The sequence below is a fragment of the Myotis yumanensis genome, unplaced genomic scaffold (genome assembly GCF_028538775.1).
Source record: "Myotis yumanensis isolate MYYU_CA2020_CCGP unplaced genomic scaffold, mMyoYum1.0.hap1 SCAF_8, whole genome shotgun sequence".
Classification (NCBI taxonomy): Eukaryota; Metazoa; Chordata; class Mammalia; order Chiroptera; family Vespertilionidae; genus Myotis; species Myotis yumanensis.
The window spans coordinates 10,891,456-10,913,888 of NW_027223759.1; the positions used below are offsets into that span (position 1 = coordinate 10,891,456).

General features: G+C 39.1%; 1 protein-coding gene across 2 annotated transcripts in view; it reads left to right on the forward strand.

The window, feature by feature from the left end:
• The first annotated feature begins 2,162 nt into the window (after positions 1–2,162).
• The window catches only part of CYP20A1 (cytochrome P450 family 20 subfamily A member 1), a 30,307-nt gene continuing 10,036 nt past the window's right edge, over positions 2,163–22,433 (forward strand). The window contains exons 1-9 of one of the 2 annotated variants that reach the window (XM_070421894.1): positions 2,163–2,278; positions 5,271–5,320; positions 6,167–6,333; positions 9,175–9,317; positions 11,744–11,911; positions 13,871–13,949; positions 17,324–17,439; positions 18,584–18,638; positions 21,924–22,044. In XM_070421894.1, the coding sequence (XP_070277995.1) occupies positions 2,207–2,278; positions 5,271–5,320; positions 6,167–6,333; positions 9,175–9,317; positions 11,744–11,911; positions 13,871–13,949; positions 17,324–17,439; positions 18,584–18,638; positions 21,924–22,044 (971 nt within the window). In that variant the 5' untranslated portion in view covers positions 2,163–2,206. Of the gene's footprint in view, positions 2,279–5,270; positions 5,321–6,166; positions 6,334–9,174; positions 9,318–10,166; positions 10,210–11,743; positions 11,912–13,870; positions 13,950–17,323; positions 17,440–18,583; positions 18,639–21,923; positions 22,045–22,433 lie in introns of those variants that run through there. The other variant, XM_070421895.1, reaches the window with a different exon arrangement.

Sequence of the window (22,433 nt, forward strand, 5' to 3'; positions counted from 1 at the left end):
TATATAGACGCATATGGGAGTGGGAAAGAAATATGAACATCTTTTAGTTATAAATTAACAGCCAACAGATGTTTCTTTCACATTGATACTTCTCTGTCTTTCCCTCTCTCTTCCACTCTAAAAATCAATGGAAAAAACATCCTCAGGTGAAGATTTTTAAAAAAGAAAAAAAAAGAATATGGTGCTATCCTTAAGGATTTACTATTCTCATTAAATCAAAGCCTTTTACATGGTCCTATGGCTTCAGTTAGAATAATGCATAGGTCTGGGAGTGGACACAGGAATAGTACCTCTGACTTTCACTCCTAATGATCCACCGGGAGACTCTGTGCTTCCCATTCCCACAAACTCTGGTTCTTCATGGCTACAGGTCCTAATCCCCAAAGGGACACAGAAGACAGAACAAGAATTCCAGCTTTGCACGAAGAGTTTATGTATTTAAAAATGCTTGATGACATTCATCACACCATTATGGTATTTAAACTCCTTTTTCCAATTTAATAGAGATAATTTCAAAATGTGAATATTTATAACAATTCTTTAAAAAAAATTTTTTAAATTTGATTTCAGAGAGGAAGGGAGAGGGAGAGAGAGATAGAAACATCAATGACGAGAGAGAGAATTCATTGATTGGCTGCCTCCTTCACACCCCACACTGGGGAATCGAGTCCACAATCCAGGCATGTGCTCTGAGTGGGAATCGAACTGTGACCTCAAGGTTCATAGGTCGACACAAAACTACTGAGTTACGCCAGCCAAGAAATTTAATCCTTTAAAGATAAAAATTTTAGATGTCAATACAAAAATGAAAGTATATACATATCTATGGTTGTAAAAAAATGCTTTTAGGAAGCATCTAGGCAAAAATTTTAAGAACAGACAAAGATGCTGTATAAAATACAATAGAATATCCGATTTAACCCTATAGACAATTCTGCGTGGTATTATTTTTACAGTTTTGCATAGAGATGAAAGTTTAGGGATTTCAATAAATTTTACCGAAAGTCTAGCGGAGCCAGGAAATCTTGTTCACCATGAGTGTCAGGGATTCACATCTCCTACCACTTCAAACATCAATTCTTTTCGAAACAAGGAACATCTAAAGGTGCTTGACTCTGGACACCTCCGAGTTCAGTTACCCTAGGTCAGTGGCTCTCACTGCGTTTTACAGCTTTATTAACACACGGCTTGCTGTGCGCCCAGGCCCTTCTCTCTCCCCCTTACCCTCTACGTCTGATCCTGTAGATCTTGAGTGGGATGGAGAATCAGCACTTCTAGCAGGTTCCGCGGCAATGCTGCTGCTGCTAGTCCCCGAACCACACTGTGAGAATCATTTGTTGTTCTAGAGAAGCGGTTCTCAACCTGTGGGTCGCGACCCCTTTGGGGGTCGAATGACCCTTTCACAGGGGTCGCCTAAGACCATCAGAAAACACATATATAATTACATATTGTTTTTGTGATTAATCACTATGCTTTAATTATGTTCAATTTGTAACAATGAAAATACATCCTGCATATCAGGTATTTACATTACGATTCATAACAGTTACAAAATTAGTTATGAAGTAGCAACGAAAATAATTTTATGGTTGGGAGTCACCACAACATGAGGAACTGTATTAAAGGGTGGCGGCATTAGGAAGGTTGAGAACCACTGTTCTAGAGGCTTTACTCTTAAATCCACTGGAAAAAGTGTTGGTCAGGGCAGAGCGATGATAACTGCTAATGGTTTTCAGAAGCCTGGGCTCTGCTTTCCACAGGAACTCGGTCCCCACGTGGTGGTCGTGTCCTGAAGTCCTGGAGGTACCCCCCGCCTAGGGTTGCGCTTCAGCTCCGCCGTCACCCCTTCACAATCCACCGCCCTTTCCGCCAGCCCTGGCCAGGCCTTGACCACGCCCCCACCAGGTCCGGACCCCGCCCATTCTCGCCCCTCCAGGCCTTAACCACGCCCCACCAGGCCCTGGCCTCGCCCCTCCCGCCCCGCCCCCGCCAGGCCCTCACCCCGCCCCTCCCGCCAGACCTTAACCACGCCTCCACCAGGCCCTGGTCCCACCCCTTTCGCCCCCGCCCCCGCCAGGCCTTAACCACGCCCCCGCCAGGCCCTGGCCCCGCCCCCGCTACCCATTCGCTGCTTCCTCAGGTCCGCCCTGGCCGAGGCGCGGCTGCGGGAGCTGGGGGCCCGAGACGTGGCTCCGGGCGGAAGACCATGTTGGACTTCGCGATCTTCGCCGTTACCTTCTTGCTGGCGCTGGTGGCAGCGGTGCTCTACCTCTACCCGGTAACCGCTTCTCGGCCTCCAGGGCTCCGGCCGCCGCCCCCGGCGCAGGGTGCCCGCGTCCACTTTATTCTGCCCGCGGTGGCCTCCGGGGGCGGGCGCGGCGAGCGCAGCGGGACTGGGGAGTGCGGCGCGGGCCCGGCCAGTTCTCAGGCCCCGGGAAGCGCGGGCCCGGGCGCCGGGGCGCCGAGGGAAAGCCGCGGGGCCGGGGCGGCGGGTGCTGCGGGCTGGTCCTCGGGTCCTTGTGACGGGGCGGGTCTCAAGTTCTTTGGGTGGCTCCTCGCAGGGACTCTGTCAACCCCAAATTTCATTTTCTGGCTGGGTCTGGGAGGAAACTCCGGGGCGCGCCCCTCCCTCCTTTCCCGAGGATTCTTCCGCCGCGTGTGTGTGTGTGTGTGTGTGTGTGTGTGTGTGTGTGTGAGAGAGATCGTGTGTTCCCCGCCTTTCGGTGCCTTTTGATGCGTTTGAGCTTGACTTGGGCACTGGCCTCTGTCTCGGGACCTCCTGCCCGTCTTGCTGCTCTACTTGCCCCTGTCACCCTCGGAGGGTGGCCCCGAAAGCCAAGCGGGAATCACCTCTGAAACGTGCTCTGCAGACAAGATAACGGTGTGGAGAGGCTGCTCAGCACCCAGATACACCACTGGGGATGGGGCACCGCAGACAGTTCCCAGCTGGCAAAAAGGCTGGAATAGTGCAACTGCACAGTCTGGAATTTCCGGTATATCTTTTTGTAAATACATTTTTTAAATTGATTTCAGAGAGGAAGGGAGAGGGGGGAGAGAGAAACAGCCGTGATGAGAGAGAATCACTGATGGGCTGGCTGCCTCCGGCTCGCCCCCGCTGGGGGTCCAGCAGAACCCGGCGGGTGCCCTGACCCGGAATGGAGCGTGACCTCCTGGTTTAGAGTGGACACTGAGCCACGCTGCGGGCTCCTCTTTATCCTGGTTTTATTTCTTCACTTTCATTTTAATGGGATTTCAGGAGCAAGAAATAATAGATGAATGCTACTGATCTATAATGTTTAAAGGGAAGTCAGGAAACTTGCTTCAGTCATTAATAATTTCAGCCTCGCCCCAGCCAGTTTGGCTCAGTGGATAAAGCCTCGGCCTGCGGACTGAAGGGTCCCGGGTTCGATTCCGGTCAAGGGCACATGGCCAGGTTGTGGGCTCGGTCCCCAGTAGAGGGCTCGAGGGAGGCAGCCAATCAATGATTCTCTCATCATTGATGTTTCTATCCTTCTCTTCTTCTCTGAAAACAATAAAAACATATTTAAAAAGTAATAATTTCAGCCTAGAAAATAAAAATAGGATTTAAAAAATATTCTCACCAGGGGATATGTTTTTCATTGATGCTAGAGGGGAGGGAAGGATGAGGGAGAGAGAGAGACCGAAAAAACATCTATCCTTACCTAAGGTAAACGCCTAGCCCGGGGATCGGATCTACAACTTGGGTGGGTATGTGACCTGATTGGGAATCAAACCTGTGACCCTTCCCGGCACAGGACCCATGACACTCTAACCATCTATGCCACACCGGCCAGGGCAATAATAAGATTTTTTATGTCATTGACTACCTTTTTCAATTTACAGGGTTTCTTCCATCCTTTTTCCCGCCATTTATAATAACCTTGAAAAATATTCATTATTGATGAGACGATTACAAAATTATACATTATAGGTTTCATTGTTATCCGTTAAATGCAAGGTACACACACTATTGTCTAGATAGCATTCTTGTAATTAGGAGAAACTATAAAACCCTTTAGTTAGTACCCTTCTACCTAGTATTTATCTTTTGGCATACATACAAACCCCAAAGGAGGAAAAAATAAAGTTGTACAAAGATTTTCATAGCGCTATTTGTAATAATGAGAAAACAAAAGAAAGAAAAGAGCCCAGATGTTTTCCTACAGTAGAGTAGGAAAATGATTAAGCAATTCTGACTCCATGATGGAACATAGTTTTCCTTTACATGTTCCAATAAATAAATAAGGTTCTTTTATTTACATAATGTTAAGTAGAATATGCCAAATAGATAAACTCTGATTAGTACTAGTAAAAATCATTGACAACATTCAGAATTGATTCTGGAATTGAATATTTTTGGTTATTTTTTTCTATAAACATTTAGTTTATTTAAAAATTATTTTATAAAAGTCTTATTATAAAAGTGATATGCTTGTTGTAAAATCAGAAAAAACACTGACCCCAAGCACAGCAACCATAAACCTGGTTCAAAATTAAAGAAAATTAAAATTCCCCAAACTTCTCCCCAGTTCATTTCTTAAAGTTTGTCCTTTGACCAATTTGCTATGAATTATTTTGTTATTTTGTTATTTATTTCTGTACCAGACACCTCCCTGACTGTATGACCCTGATAATAACTATTAAAGCAAAAGATGAATATCATGTTGTATTTTAGTAAATTCTTTGACATTTTAGGAATCAACTTTTTGTTTGTTTGTTTGTTAATCATCACCCGAGGATATTTTTCCATTAATTTTTTGAGAGAGAGTAGAAGGGACAGGGGGAGACAGAGAGAGAGAAACATCGATGTGAGAGAGACACACCGATTGGTTGCCTGTGCAAGTGCTCCCGGCCAGGGTCTGCCATTGAGGTATGTGCCACACTCTATCCACTGAGCCAAACCAGCTAGAGCAGGAATCAAACTGTTACCAACATGACATTGATTTATTTTTCAAGTCAAGCCAGTTGGGACCATATATAAAAACTGAACAAAGAAAAATGTGCTTGTTTATGTATTAATTTATGTTGAATGGATGTTAAATTGGCACAGAGGAAGAATATTAAGATACTCCTTTTAAATGACAAAGAACCCAGTTTTTGTATTTAACATAGGAATAATTCCTGCGATTCAACCAAATTGGAAAGCCATTATTTAAGGTCCTGCAGATGTCTTAGCAAAACACATCTGACTTATGGGTTGTATGATAATTCATTATACTAAATAAACTATTTCAAAATTTTTCTTTAAGGCTTCCAGACAAGCTGCAGGAATTCCAGGGATTACTCCAACGGATGAAAAGTGAGTAATTACTTTTTTGGAATTAAGTAGAGTCAATTCTTGATTTTTGGTATGGAAACTAAGTCAAATTTTTAGATTACTAGCTCATTTAATTCCTTATTTACTCTCTCTCTCTTTTTTTTAATCCTCACCCGAAAATATTTTTTGGCATTGATTTTTTGTAGAGAGAGTGGAAGGGACAGAGAAGGGGGAGAGAGAGAGGAATATCGATGTGTGTCATTGGCTGCATGTTGATTGGTTGCCTCATGCACGAGTCCCAACAGGCTGGGATGGAACCTGCAACCAAGATAATTGCCCTTGACCTGGAATCGAACCTGTGACCCTTTGGAAAACCAGCCAGGGCTCCTTTATTTACCTTTAACTTACCTCTTAGCATACAACCTAAATTTCATTTAAGAACAAAAAGGAGGGCTGTATAATTAAAAACCTCCCATTTCTTTCATTTCCCCTAGCCAGAGAAACTTGGCAATAGAAAGATAGGATTAAGATAGAAGGAATGAAGAAAAATTGCCTTAGCTTATCTGATGTTTTTCATCAGCCTCTGATGATGTTCATTGCTGTCTCAGAATGAGGTGCTGCAAAAATTGTTTTTTTTTTTTCCGTTTTCTAAATCAGATGTTTCTTGTATACCCTTCGTATTTGGTTTGAAGTATTATGAACTCTAAAAATATCAGACAAATCTATGTCTAAATATATCTTTAGAAAGCAAGAAGTCAAATATAATTGAGTTTTGGGTTTTGCAGTAATTGAATTTCTTATACCTTTGGTTTCATCTCTTGACACAGTTACTTTTCTGATTCTTCCAAGTTAATTTGATTATTTTGTTCAATGTTGCTCTTTTCTCAGGGATGGTAATCTTCCAGATATTGTGAACAGTGGAAGTTTGCATGAGTTCCTGGTAAATTTGCATGAGAGATATGGGCCTGTGGTCTCCTTCTGGTTTGGCAGGCGCCCTGTGGTTAGCTTGGGCACTGTCAATGTGCTGAAGCAGCATATCAACCCCAATAAGACATGTAAGTTTAATTTTCTTTCTAATTAGCTGATCCTTATCTTTTAAGAATAATTGTCTGTAAATAAAGAGCTATACATTGTTTTTGAATAGGAATAGCTAACATTTGTTGAATGCTTTATACTATGGGCCAAGCATTGTGCTGAAGTTTCTATATTTATTACCTGATTTAAGACACAATATTATAAAATGATTTTTTTCACATAGATATATTAATTATATGTCTCTCTATATAAATCCTATATAATAAAAGCCTAATATGGTAAGTGTCCAGTTGTCCAGTCGTCCATTGAACCAATCAAAGAGTAATATGCTAATGATATGCTAAGGCCGCTCAATCACTCTCTATGATGTGCATTGATCACCAGGGGGCAGACACTCCAACTGGTAGGTTAGCTTGCTGCTGGGGTCCAGCCGATTGGGACTGAGGGAAATGGGCTGGACATGCCCTGGAGCCCTCCCGTGGTCTTCCCCGGCTGATGTCTGACTGCTGGCTTAGGCCCATTCCCTGTGGGCCTTTATCTATAAAGTAAATAAAAACGAATAAGAAAGCCCGGGTTGGTGGTTCAGTTGGTTGGAGCATCGACCTGTACTCTAAAAAGGTTGTGGGTTCAGTTCTGGTCAGGGTACATACCTAGGTTGTAGGAACACATACTGGAGGCAACCGATTGATGCTTCTCTCTCATACATCAATGTTTCTCTCTCCATTCCTCTCTCAAATCAATAAACATATCCTTGGGTGAGGATTAAAAATAAATTATTAAAGTAAATAAAAAAAATTTTTTAAACCTAATAAGAAAAAAATAAAATGCAATTGTAGAAAAATGGGTAAAAACAAGGTAATTAAGAAAGAAGAAATATATAAATGGCCAATAAGCAAATTTCAACCTCATTGATAATCAGTAGTATGCAAATAAAAATGAGATCTTTCCCTTTCTAACTAAAGAGATGAAAAATATTGACACACTCTTTTCTTTTTTTTAAATATATTTTATTGATTTTTTACAGAGAGGGGGAAGGATAGAGAGTTAGAAACATCGATGAAAGAGAAACATTGATGAGCTGCCTCCTGCACACCCCCTACTGGGGAAGTGCCCGCTACCAAGATATATGCCCTTGACCAGAATTAAACCCAGGACCCCTTAGTCCGCAAGCCAACGCTCTATCCACTGAGCCAAACCGGTTAGGGCGACAAACTCTTTATTGATGAGGGAATGGAGAAACATGGAGTATAAATGGTTTACAAACCTTCTGGAGAGAAGGTTGGCAGTAACATTTGACTTAGCAATTATAATCTTTAAGAATTTATCATGAATTGATAATCACATAAATGAGAAAAGATATTAGCATTATTTATAATGAAAATTTGAAGCAAACATATACTTACCAATGGCTGCATAAAAGAATACTTTTAATATTGCTTTCAGGCCTTAATATGATGATACAGATGTATTTTATTTTGTTTACCAAATACTTGTATAGCAATTACTATATGCCAGCAATACTATTCTAAACCTTTTATAAGTGTTAAATCATTTAATTCTCAGAACAACCTTATGAAATAGGTATTATGGTTATTTCCATTTAACAGAAGACAAAAATTGAGGTTAAGAGAAGTTAAATTATTTGCCCAAGGTCACACCGCTAATGAGTGATGGAGCTGGGACTTGAAGCACGGCTGCTGGCCTGAGTTCATGCCCTGAATCACTGAGCTTTCCACATCATAGAAAGATGGCTCTGCCAGGACATACAGTGCTGAGTAAAACCAGATGTGGTCTCTGTCCTGTGGAGATTATAGTTTAGTGTTGGGGACGGGGAGCATGTAAACAGCGAGGAAATGATCACACTAATGAGCTGAGACACTGCTCTGAAAGAAGGGGCTGTAGTTCTTTGTGAAGTCTGACAGAATGTTCTCTCTATTAAGAAATGGTAACAGCTCTAAAGAAGATCTCTAAAGTGTTTAACTGGATATCTTTGTGGTGAGATTTAGATGTATTTTACTTTCTTTTTTAATTGTTTACCATGACAGCGTATTTTTGTATGTGTGTGAAAGCAGAGTTATTAAAGAAACACTTCAAATAATGGATAAAGGAGAAAAGAATTTTATGTTGAACTCATCTAAATAATTTTAACTCAAACACTTGACCATTACACAGAATCATCAATTTTGCTTTAAAATCAGTGGAATGAACTTTGTTGTTGTTGTTGTTAATCCTCACCCAAGGATATTTTTCCCATTGATTTTTTAAAGAGAGTGGAAGGGAGAGAGGGAGGCAGGGGAGGGAGGGAGGGAGGGAAGGTGGGAGAGAGAGAGAGAAAGAGAGAGAGAGGGAGAGAGAGAGAGAGAGAGAGAAAGATATTGATTGATTGCCGAGAGAGAGAGAGAGAGAGAGAGAGAGAGATTGATTGATTGATTGCCTCCTGCACATGCCCTGACCTGGGCCGGGAAAAGAACCTGCAACCCAGGTACATGCCCTTGACTGGGAATTGAACCGGAGACCCTTTGGTCCATAGGTCGATGCTCTAACCCCTGAGAACACCAGCCAGGGCATAAGGCTTTTTATTTTTATTTTTTATTTTTAGAAGTCAAAGATATTGTTATATAGGTAGAAAGTATATGCACATATTAATGGTTTATGGTGGGCTTCCCAATCAGGATATTGTATTTTTGACAATTTTCATTGCCTCTAACTTTTCCTATTTAGGAAAGACTTAAGGGAGTTGTGGCACTTACAATCCCATAATTCCCTGATCTCTATGTCCTTTTGCTGGAGGTTTTTTGTTTGTTTGTTTGTTTTTTTGAGTGATTACTTTGACTTAGAAATGTTTAATTTGTGTGTTTCAGTGGACCCTTTTGAAACCATGCTAAAGTCATTGTTAAGGTATCAATCCGGTGGTGGGAATGTGAGTGAAAACTACACAAGAAAAAAATTGTATGAAAATGGTGTGACTGATTCTCTGCAGAGTAATTTTGCTCTCCTGCTAAAGGTAAGGTGATAAGTAGTTTGGCCTGGAGTTCTGCAATCCAGATAACATATTTTTTAACTGTTGTGTGTCTTGTCCTCGCTACTTTTTCTTACCTGTCTTTCTAAGCTGATCTTTATTGTCCTGAAATTCTAAAACGAAACAAAAAGAAAAAAAACTTAACACCTAGACCCCCTGTATAAATGGAAATTATGGTAGTGGAGAGAACCTGAAATTTTTTTCTATATCAATAGATTTGTCCGTTGTTTTCAGGCCAGACTTTAAACCACTGTTTCCTAAAACATGGTCTGCATTTACCTGAAACTCTCTCTTGTTAAATATGTAGATTACTTGGAATCTACTGGGATGAATTGAATCACTGGGAAGGGATCTGACATTTTGGGGGAGAGGTGGATCTGACATTTTTAAGGAGCTCCACAAATGATTTACAGAGTGTGAAAATAATACTTATTAATACCATTTCCTTTCTGTCTGTAAAAGGAACCCTGTGTGCTTTCTGTTAGTTCTCTGTGTCCTCATAGGATTGTTCCAAACCTTCACCCTTAAAGTAGTATTGCTAGTCCTACCCACCCTTTTTGTTTGCTATGGATGTCCTTGCCTCCTGCTTTGCTGAGACAACAGCCCCTTTCTTGTGACTGAAGAGTACTGCTGTCTATACCAGTGGTTTTCTTTAAGAGAATAGCTGCTTACCTAAAGTTATCACCCCGAATTAAGTTGTGTATTTCATATTGACTTACTAAACCTTTTGCCTTTATTTTTTGGAGGGGGGCGGTCCAGATCTGAGTTCTGTTCTGACTCTTCTCTCATCTTCACAAACCTCATCCCCTGTGTTCTGACTCCTTCCTGCCCGACTGTCTCTGCTCCAAGGCTGAGTGTAAACCTCCACTTTAATTCTGTGAGTGTAACTTCTCTCTTCTGTGTGCTTTAATCTAATATTATGCTGTGACTTTGAGTCTAAATTTTGATTTAACAAGTACTTCTGGATTTTAGAATTTATGACTATCCTTTTAATTGACAACTTAGTAATAATATTAATAGCCAAAATTATTGAGTTCATTGGTTCAATAGCTTCTTGAGCTCATTTAATCCTCATAAGAACTTTATAGGTATGTATTATTATTTCTCTCTTTTTAGATGAAGAAACTGAAGCACAAAGTGGTTAAGTTACTTGTCCAAGGACATATAGCTGGTAAACAGTAGGACTAGGATTTGATCCCAGTCGGTCTGGCACATTGCTGCTCTATAGCTTGATTCTGCTACCCTGGAATGTGGTTTTGCTTGGCTAGCGATTTTTTTTCTTCTTTTTAAAAACCTTTTTGAGTATTGCAGTCACAGTAATATCTTAATGTAAGGTGGAATTAAAAAGAATTTGCTTTCTCTGAAATTCTAATATTTTTACAATAATTACTGATTAACTACCTAAAAACTTTTTTCAAAAAGAAAGTTTGTATTCTTTCAGAAAACTGATATATACTCTAAAATCTTATCTTTTGTATTGTAAGTTAGCTTCTAGGTAGACTGACTTGTTTTCTCTAATATAATTTTATGTTACTTGAAATTAATATGGTATTTTAACGTGAACATTCTGAAGAAGTAAGTTATTGTGTATCATGTGTCCTTATTCAGGATAAATGATAAGATTAATAGCATATATTTTTTTGGTTTTTATAGTTCATGTATCATATATATGTAATTTATTTATCATATAAATATAGCTGGTAAAAGAATATTCCAGCATAAACACATTCTTGTTATTCAACCACATGGTAGTTTTTCATATAAATATACATATATCACACATGGAAAAATTAGAAAGGATATTTTTAAAAAGTCTATTATGAATGAAAGCATTTATCATAGATTTGGACATTTCTACCAATAATAAGTTAATATATAACACTGATCTGACTATCCAATGAAGCTCATCAACAGATTGTTAGAATTCCCACCTAATATAAACTAGTCAAGATTCACATAATCCTCTAACAAAAGATCTAGATGTGTTTGCCTAGAGAAAAATCCTGTATGAGTCATTTATAGTATTTGCATTGATTTAGAGAATAAGGTGCAAAACAAGTGGATTAAGCCATAAGTAAGTCAAAATTCAGTTATGTGATACAAGTGACAGTATTGGTAACAAGATTTTTATGGTCATAGCTATTTTTAATTAGATACTAAGAAGTTAGCCTCTTAATTTCCATTAGCCTTAAGATTTTACCAGCCTTTGAACTTTTAAAATATATATTTTGTTGTGGTGGTGGTGGTCCTGGTTCTGTTCTGTTTTGCAAACCAACTCTTGACAGAATCTGAATCTGAACCACTGAGGATGTAATTTTAGGTGGAGCCAGTTAGCCTGACAAATTAACCAATCACTTGAATGCTTATTCAGGAGAGAACAATAAATCATGTGGGCTTCTGTTCTCTTTCAGCTTTCAGAAGAATTATTAAATAAATGGCTCTCCTACCCAGAGTCCCAGCACATACCCCTTTGCCAGCATATGCTTGGTTTTGCTATGAAGTCTGTTACACAGATGGTAATGGGTAGTACATTTGAAGATGACCAGGAAGTCATTCGCTTCCAGAAGAATCATGGCACAGTAAGTCCAGGACCAAATTTAAAATTATTCTCTCATCAGATTAAATAGTTAAATAATGTAGATTTTGCCTCTCAAGAATCAGGTTTAGCCCTAGCCGGTTTGGCTGAGTGGAGGCAGTAGGAAGGGCACCAGGTGTGTGAGACCAGTGGTGTCAGATCAGACCTGGGTTTAGCAATCTCAGTACTTGAGTGTAGCTAGGAAAGAATTCAGAGCCAAGACTCAAACTATAAGAGAACATTTATTTGGAAAATCACAGAGGTAGAAGTAATTCATAGAAGAAATGGGCTTAGGAAACAAGTTATAGAGGCAAAGGAGGGGCCCTTAGCGCTTAGAAGTGAGGAAGGTCAAGGTGATGCACCTGTGGGGAGGAAGAGAGGAGATGGGGCGGGGGGAGGGGCAGGTAAAGGGGTGCTCTGGGAGGAGAGTGCACTGGATCCTCTATCTTAAGGGTTTTAAGGGTAGAGATTCAGGGGAGATCCCAGGGGAAGATTTCAATAGAATATTCAGCAGCTTTCCAGGTGTGTCCTTTCAGGGTCCAGGTCTCCACTAATTGATTGGTCAGTGCCAGGGCAGGGGGTCATTATCCAATGTAGCTTGTCCTGAGGTCAGCCTTGGTGTCACTTGTCTGGTTTTGCTGCTTTTCTGGGCCTGGAGCTGAAATATAGCTGAGGCCTAGATGTTATCTCTAGGGAGGAAAGGCCAGGGTATCCAAACCCCATGCATGACCAGGGATAAGCTAGTGGAGGAAGGGTCGCCTTGAGGGTGAGGTCACACCCTACATTTGTCCTTTGCTAGGCATCCGAGACTTTTCACCCTGGTGACCTTCTATACCTAGCCCTTCCTCCCTACTCTGGTCAAGTCTTTCTAACTGCCTACCACATAAACATGTCTTGAAATCCTACCTCAAATGATCTAATGTTTGAAACACCAAGGGGTGCATGTCACCGGGAATAATAACCACGTTGTGAATGCAGAGGTGATAACAACTTCATCATGACTGCTTCGTGGCTGACAGCAGTTGGGAGCTGGCCTCAGTTGTAAGGTGCATACCGATTGCACAGATGTTGAGTGTGAAAAATGTACACCTCACATTCAGTCGCTGATTGTGTTTCTCCAGAAACATTGTCCCAGTTATTTTCTCACCAACATTAGTGTGCTCTTTCCTTGTGCTTTTGACATTTAGAATTATTGGTACTTTAAGTATTCCCCTACTTAATTGTTCAAAAATATTTCATGATTAAAATATATAATTATTCTCTTGTTTGTGAGGTTACACATTGTTTAATATTTTGTTGAATACTTGTGTTTTTTTCTTTTGTGGGATGCTTCTCATGTCTTGTGCCCATATTTCTTTCTTTCTTTTTTGTTTTTTGTTATTAATCCTTACTGAAGGATATTGTTACCATTGATTTTTAGAGAGAGTAGATGGGTGGGAGAGACAGAGAGAAGGAGGGAGGGAGAGAGAGAGAGAGAGAGAGAGAGAGAGAGGGAGAGAGAGAGGGAGGGAGGGAGAGAGAGAGAGAGAGAGAGGGAGAGAGAGAGAGAGAGAGGGAGAGAGAGAGATAGAGAGAAACATTGATTAGTTGCCTCCCACACACACCCCACCCGGGATTGAACCTGAAACCTGGGTATGTGCCCTGACCCGGAATAGAACCAAACTGGCAGGCTTTGGGTGCACGGCATGATGCTCAACCAACTGAGCCACACTGGCAAGGGCAGGAAAGGAACTTTGGACTTTTCAGTTATAATTAATTTGAGAGTTTCTTGGTGGAAATTATTAAAATATATTTGTCCTATTCTCATAGACTATGGAGTAAATGATTATGTGGCTTATTTAAAAGTGAGAGCTTAATTATAAGTTCTGTTCGTGAGGCCAGAGTTCTTCAATTATTAGCTTAGATTGTTTTATTATTTAGAAAATCTACATATTAGATAGTAGGTATGTTTTCCTATTTTTAGGTTTGGTCTGAGATCGGGAAAGGCTTTCTAGATGGATCACTTGATAAAAGTACAACTCGGAAAAAACAATATGAAGATGGTAAGTTTTGCCACTCTTAATTTCTAGTGAGGACAAAAGGATATGTGCTTTATTTTAATAGGGCTATTTTGGAACAATGAAATTATAAATCATGGTTTTTTTCTCTGTTCCCCCCCCCCCCCCCCCCCCCCCCCTACATTTCCCATAATGGAAGTTCTTAAACAAATGAGAGGAAAAAGCAGTGAATTTGTAAATGAAATTCTAGCAATCACTGCAGAATGAGAATGCTGTAGAGTTGGAATAGCCTACAGGATTAATGGAGAATGTAAGGGTACAACCCTAGGAAAGCATTTTGATGACACATGGTAAGATTAATAAATGATGGATTAAATTACTTAGAAAGAGAAAAATATTTCTTGAATATTTCTGTCCCTGCTATTTCTACAAGTAGAAAACCAGAAACAATATAAATATCCAACAACATAGGAACTGTTAAGAAAATCATATCTATATAATTAAATATTTTGTAATATTTGTAAAAAATGTAGCAACATAAAAATTATTGCCATTATAACATATATAATTTTGAAAACAATATTTTCAAAATTGTTTGGCATTGTTTACAACTTTGTAAACTCAGAAAAATAGCAGTTTTAGTTTAAGATGGCTCCCCCAAGTTATTCTCCCCATTTTTATTTTATTTTACATATTCTGTCAATAATTTAATGATTGTAAATGCTTTAATACCTTTATTCTGAGCTGCTTCAGTTCCTTTTTTTGGAGGTAGGCTGGGGTAAATTAAAATCCATAAACTGCATTGGAATAATGGGTTGTTTTCCACATATAACAGTATTGCCCCTCAGGATTCTCTTCCTTTATTCTTTCAACAAATGTTTATTGAGGCCCATATGTGCTGGGCCCTCTTCTCCGTATAGAAGACAACAATCCCTGTCCTCCTGGGGCTGACCATTTCAGTGATTCCCTTGGTGTCCAGACTAAGTCCAGAAAAGCCAATTTAATTGATACGTTTTCTGCTATTTAGTTTTTGTGACCATTCTGATTATCTCGGTGGATGCATTTAGAGTACTCCCCTTAATAAAAAATGTATTTCACAAACATTGATTCAATTAATATAAATGGAAATGAATAACTTATAATTTTTTAGATTCTAAATAAAGTAGATTGTATAACAAAGCAAACAAAAATTCCTGTCTTTGTGGCAGCACATTCTAGTGGAAAGAGGCAGACAATAATCTAAATAAATAAACGCAATAGTGTGTTAAAAATGCAAAGTGCTATGGAGAAAATTAAATCAGGAAGGGGGATAGGGAGTGCTAGAGGGGAGGAGGTTACAATTTTAAATAAAGCCATTAGGAAAGGCCTCACCAAGTTAGGTGACCTTTGAGCAAACAGTTGTAAGAGGTAAGGTAACTGTCATGTGGACATCCTACGTCCAAGGGAAGAATATTCCATGTAGAGGAAAAGTAATTGCCAAGTCCTTGAGGTGGGGTTCTGCATGGTATATTTAAGGTATAACAGGGTGTGTCTGTGGTGAAGTGAGTCAGAGAGGAATAGAAGGAGATGAGGCTAGAATGACTGGGGATAGGGACAGATTTTGTCTGGTTTGTAGACCATTGTGTGAATAGGTTCTTACTATGAGATAGGAAGCCACTGGAAGGTTTTGAGCAGAGTTATGATCTGAATTATGTTTTTTTTTTTAATATTTTTTATTGATTCCAGAGAGGAAGGGAGAGGGAGAGATAGAAACATCAATGATGAGAGAGAACCATCTATGGGCTGCTTCCTGCATGCCCCCCACTGGGGATCAAGCCTGCAACCCGGGCATGTACCCTTGACTGAAATCGAACCCAAGACCCTTCAGTCCACAGGCCGACGCTCTAGCCACTGAGGCAAACCGGCCAGGGCTGAATTCTGTTTTTAAAGGATCACTCTGGTTGCTATGGTAGGTTGGAGGTACTGAGAGCAGAAGTGGGAAGACTACTTAGGGAGCTATTGCAATGAACCAGGCAAGAGAAATAATGTGGTGTGGACTCAGTGTCAGGCAACAGAAAATGTAGCAAGAAAAAAAATAAGGGAGAATAATTCTGTATTTGGAAGACAAATCCACCAACATGGGTCGACAGATTAGATGTGGGGTATAAGCGAGAAGGAGGATACCCAGATTCTAGGCCTAAGTAATTGGAAATTAAAGCTATTGGGAAATAAGATGGACAGACTAGGAAGATCGGCTTTGAGGGGAAAGATCAAGGGTCAGTTTTGGATATGGTATGTTTAATATGTTTCAGACAGCCAAGAGGAGATGCTGAGATGGTTCTAAGATACATGAGTCTGGAGTTCAGGGGAAAGGTCCTGACTGGAAATATAAATTTTCGAGTGTTAAGTACATAGATTGTATTTAAAGCCTTGGGGCTGGTGATCACCAATCTAATTGAATGTAAATAGCAACAGAGAAGAGTCCCAAAAACTGATATGTGACCTTGGACATTCTACCATGAAAAAATTCTAGAGATGAGAAGGAATCAACAAAGGAGACTGAGAATGGGCAGGTAGGGGAGTGAGAGGAAAGCGTGGAGTCTGAGAGATTGTGAATCCTGGAAGCCAAATGACCAAGTGTTTCCTGCAAGTAAGTGGTCGACATCATCAAGTGCTATGATAAGCCAAGTAACATGGGAACTGAGAAATGATCTTTGGATAATTCTTTTGATTGTTGGATATCGGCTACTCTGTATCTTTTAGGTTTTAGGAGTTTTCTTTTTTAATATATAGATTTTTATTGATTACAGAGAGGAAGGGAGAGGGACAGAAAGATAGAAACATCAATGATGAGAGAGTCATTGATAGGCTGCCTTCTGCACACCCTCACTGGGGATCGAGCCTGCATCCTGGGCCTGTGCCCCAACTGGGAATCCAATTATGACCTCCTGGTTCATAGGTCAACATTTAGCCATTGAGGCATGCTGGCTGGGCCCTTTTCTTGTTATTTCACATCTGTTTCTGTCCCTAAACTGGGTGATGCCTGATTTGAGAGAAGAATAAAGTTAAGAGGACAGAAATTAGAAGCGAGGTGGATAATATCAGTGGAGAGGTATATGTGTGTGGAGGCCTCTAAGGTGCTGGCATTGTCCTACTTCTTGACCTGGGTGGCGATATTATAGGTGTTTGCTTTATAATTATTCCTTAGATGGTGCATATATGGCTTATGTACTTTTTTGTATACGTATAAAATTTAGTGAAGAGAAGGAAAAGAAAGTAGATGAATTTAAACATAAATTAGCTTTTAAAAAATTGTTGGTTACTACTTTACCTTTGAAAATTTTATTCTGTAGTAATAGCATTGTACAGAAATATTTTAAAGTTTAATCTTTACAAGTGCATATATTCTAAATTTTTTTTTTTTGTTTTTTTTCACTAAGCCCTTATGCAACTGGAATCTATTTTGAAGAAAATCATAAAAGAACGAAAAGGAAAGAACATTAGTCAACATATTTTCATTGACTCCTTAGTACAGGGAAACCTTAATGACCAACAGGTAATGTAATTGTTAAACATTTTTTAAATAAAAAATAATCACACATGTATAGAGTGTGGTTTTTATTCATTTAATCCAGATGGCCTCCAAAATCCAATGGCTTTCTTTTCTTTTACTGTACATCATCCATAAACAGTATTTAGTCTCCTGATATTTAGCTCTTTGAAGCAGTTGTTTATTATTTAATAACTAGAGGCTCAGTGCATGAAATTCATACACTCGGGCCCGGGGGGGGGGGGGGGGCCTTCAGCCTGGCCTGTGCTCTCCCATGGGGAGCAGGCCTAAGCCGTTAGTCGGACATCCCCTGAGGGGTCCTTAGCGCTGCTACGGAGGTGGGAGAGGCTCCCGCCACTGCCACAGCACTCGTCAGCTGTGAGCGTGGCTTCTGGCTGAGCAGTGTTCCCCCTCTGGGAGTGCACTTACCACCAGGGGGCAGCTCCTGCATTGAGCATCTGCCCCCTCATGGTCAGTGCACATCATAGCGACCAGTCATTGTGCCTTTTGGTCGATTTGCATATTAGCCTTTTATTATATAGGATTGGGAAGCAAATATTGAGCCAAAAATCTCTGATCATAAAATAGGAGGGCCTGTATAAGCCTGTATCAACTAAGCTGCTCTGCCTGCATGACCAGATGTGCAGCTTGGCTTGTTCCAGTGTGTGTCTGTTCCCCCCAGCGCACCTATGGTGTTGTCAGGCAAAAGACAGGAGGGGAGCCATTATTGCCACACCCTTTTATTCCGCACATGCAAGTCTTCATAGACAGAACTGGCTTTTTGGTGTGTGTGTGAGTGCAGGCTTGAATCAGGCTCCCAGGACAGTGAGTGGCAGGCTTTCCGTGGTTCCTGAAGCTTCATTGCTGCACCAGGCCAAGCCAGAAAGGGAGGACTGAGCCAGTTTATTTGCAAAAATTACCATGAGACAGTAATATAGATAAATGTTTACTGCATGGAAAAAGGCAAGACGATATTTAGATTGGTTCTTATATAGATTTTTTAACTGAAACATAATAAAGACTTAGTTATGAAACATAATATAGACTTTTCCCCTTACCTTGATCCCTATTATAGAATAGGTTATTTTAGTAGGGCCTGATATAGGCCACTTTGCATTTCATATTTTCTAAACTTTACTTTGTTTTCTAGATCCTAGAAGACAGTATGATATTTTCTCTGGCAAGTTGCATAATAACTGCAAAATGTAAGTATTCCTTGAATCCTTCTGGAGATAGAGTATAAAATATACAAGGCTAAAGCTATTCTAAAATAAAGGAAACACTTTTTATAATTTTCCCCCCTCTTCTTTTTTATTCTTGTTTGCAAGACTTGATTCACACAGGTACCTTTTAAAAACCCCAGGTGTTCTATGCCACCTCTGAACAGTGCCATAAAAATTTTGACACAGTTTATGGATTGTGAATTCTACTTAGTGCTTTAAAAATGAACTGCTATTGACACCTTTCCAACCGAGCAGTGAGCTTTTCAGTTTCCTGCTGGGGCATTTCACTTTGACTTGTTTGGGCTGCTATTACTAAGGTCTACCAGCAGAAGAGATGGGCCACAGGAATCATGATTCAGAAGCACTCTTTTGTCAGATTGAAGGTGCTTTTCTTTCAAAATCTAAAATGGGTGTGATATGTTTCTAAGTTTCCTTACTGAATTTTAGTTTAGCGGAGTACCATTCATTCATACAGTATTTATAAAAACTTGTGTATATCTATAAAATTATAATAACATAAAATGTTAAAGGAAGTATTAAAATATTAGTTTAAAATCCAAAAAACTCATGTAAATGAAGGATTCATTTACAACTCTTTCTGTTGAAGGAACTTTTCTTAAAAACAAAGACTACACATACAAACTCCCCATCAATTTTACTTGCTGTAAAATTTTCAACATTAAGAGATGTCCAGATATTATAAATTAAATGGAATTAAGGTAAGCTTGTGTAAATATGATGTATTGAACCTTTTTTTAAAAAATCCTCACCTGAGGATATATTTTTATTGATTTTTCATTTTTAGAGTGACAGAGAGAGAGCGAGAGAGACAGACAGACAGACATCAGTTGCCTCCTGTGTGAGCCCCAACTGGGGATCCTGAAACCTACGTATGTGCCCTGACCAGGAATTGAACCCAAAATCTTTTGGTGTAGGAGACAATGCTCTAACCAACTGAGCCACCCAGCCAGGGCTGTATTGGATCTTTTTTTAAAATGCTTAACTTGTTTTAACATTTTATTGCATTAAAATATATTTTTGCTAAAGTCCTTAGAATAAATCTGAATCAGTTGTCCTCTAGATATCACAAAAAGTGATAATTTCCAAGGTCGAGTAAATATTTTAATCTGATTTGCTGTTTTTAGGGGAAATTTTCAAAGGATTATTTATTTGCATTGGGCTGGTTATTTTTAAGTCACTTCTGAAGTTTTTGAGAGGCAAGATAGGCAGGAAACCATCAAGTTCCTCCTCTGCTGCTGACTTAGCCTTGAACCAAGGTACTTACCCTGCATTTTCTCCTTTTCTAAAATAAGGATTTAGCTGTAGACGACCTCCAAGGTATCTTCCAACTATAAAACTGTATCTTGGTTCAGTAGTATAATTAAAGAATGTTCAGTGGCTTAAAATCACACTTTTAAGCTGTCTCCATTCATACTTTATTTTTAATAGAGCTCTGCAAAGGAACCATTGTTTGAAATTATGAAGCTTATACAGTGATGTTAATTTTTAAATGACCATTTAGTCAAGCTGGGTGTACATGTGCCTACTATATTCAAATTTTTGTGCTAAATCTTTCAGTATTATATTTTACTATGCAATTTTGTAAAATTGCATACATATACATATTGTACACTATCTGCACTAGTTTTCATGTCACTCGTCTTTTTTTTTATCTTAAAGTCATTTTTATTTTTCAATTACAGTTGACATACATTATTATGTTAGTTTCAGGTGCACACCCCAGTGATTAGACATTACATAAGTTACTAATTTTAGTTTAGCAGAGTACCATTCATTCACACAGTATTTGATAAATCTTGCACCCATCTGATACCATACATAGTTATTAGAGTATTTTTGACTGTATTCCCTATGCTGGCTTTACATCCCCATGACTATTCTGTAACAACCAATTTGTTCTTCTTAATTTCTTCACCTTTTTCACCATACCCTCAACCCCCTCCCATCTGGCAACTGTCAAAATGTTCTCTGTATCTGTGAGTCTGTTTTTGTTCTGCTTGTTCATTTATTTTGTGAAACAAATTCTGCAGTTCACTCAAAAGCCATAATAAGGAAGCATATGTAGGAAAAAGTTAAGGACAGGCAGTTACTCATCATGTGCCTTTTTTGAACTCTAGATGTGAGCAATTATCAAAATATTTGAGGACCAGGTAGCTATTGATTTTATTAGTAACATTTAGTACAGAAAGTGAATTATGTCTTTTCTAGGCATGGGAATTGGATGATATGTGAGTTAAAATTTAAATTTGAGACAAATTTATAGCAGCCCTTACTAGCTCAGGAAAGAAATATTAAGTAGAGGTACAAATTAGTAAATGTATTTTGAAAAGTACTTGACAGAAAAAGTAGAGCGGAGTCAAACATAATCTAGGGGAAGAAGTACTATATAATGTGGATGGTTTAATTCTTTGAATAGTTGTAATCCCAGTGGATTACTAAAGAAAATCTAACTACTTTATTTTCTCTGTTTTATGTTCATCATGTAATTTTCTTACCTTTTCATTGCCACAGTGAATATAATCCATAAACCATTTTAACCAAAAGTAAGCATTACGCTAGTGATTTCCCAATTTTGGTGTTCATGAAAATAATTGTGGTATTTGTTAGATGCTTCGATCCTACCCTAAACCTACTAAATCAGAATCTGTGGGTGTGAGGGGATTTTTGAGAACCACTGTCCTAAGCAATAACCAGTCCCAGTTCTTAAGCCAGGGTATCTACACTCTTACAAGTGAAAATTTAGAATATTGACTTGTAGGTAAAGCTCCTGCTACTTTGATTTGTATGAGTCATTTCATTAGGGCTCCTGAGTGAACTGATAAATCAGTATTTTATTTTACAAGGTTGAGTGAACCCAGACAATTGACAACAGTGTGGTGATTGTGGGGGTCGGGGGGGCGTGGTGGGTGGAGGTGGAAGAGGGTATAAAGGGGATAAATGGTGATTGAAAAAATAAAATAGTTTAAGAAGTGGCTTTAATTGTTTGCCAGTTTAAGAAAGAAATCTTTCAAATTGCCTTATTTCTTTTGGGGAGTATTCTGTAGATATTTATGTTTTGTTCAGTGAAATACAAATCCTGTGAACAGTCTTGCTTTACTTTTTTGTTTTTGGTAGCATTTATTTATCTTCTGTATTAGGGGGAAAAAGGGAAAATACAAAAAAAATAAAGGTTTTTTTTTTTTCTTATTCTGCACCCAAACTGTGAAGTAGCTATTTTCATTGTTATTAATGTAAATCTTCACTTAGTGTGCACCTGGGCAATCTGTTTTTTAACCACCTCTGAAGAAGTGCAGAAAAAACTATATGAAGAGATAGACCAAGTTTTTGGGAAGGGTCCTATTACTCCAGAGAAAATGGAGCAGCTCAGGTAAGAACACAATAAAAGGAAGAGGAGATCATTAAAAGGTAAATTTGAGCAGTTTGACTACCTCATTTAAAGCTAACGGCTAATATCTTGGAAAGCTATCTATCTTTATAGGACTTAAAATATTTACATAAGATTTTAATAAATTAATTTACTTTCTAAAACCATTTGGTAGCTCTGGGAAAGCTTTACATTAGCCTGTAGAAAATAGTAGCAGTGATGTCAATCAAGTAAGTGGGACATTCATACCTTGGTGGTGGGAATGGAAAATGAAAGAGTCCTATAGGAAAACAGTGTGGCAGGACCTCAGAAAGTTAAACATATGCTTACCATTTGACCCAGCAATTCTTGTCTTAGGCATTCACCAAGAGAAATGAAAATAAATGGCCCCA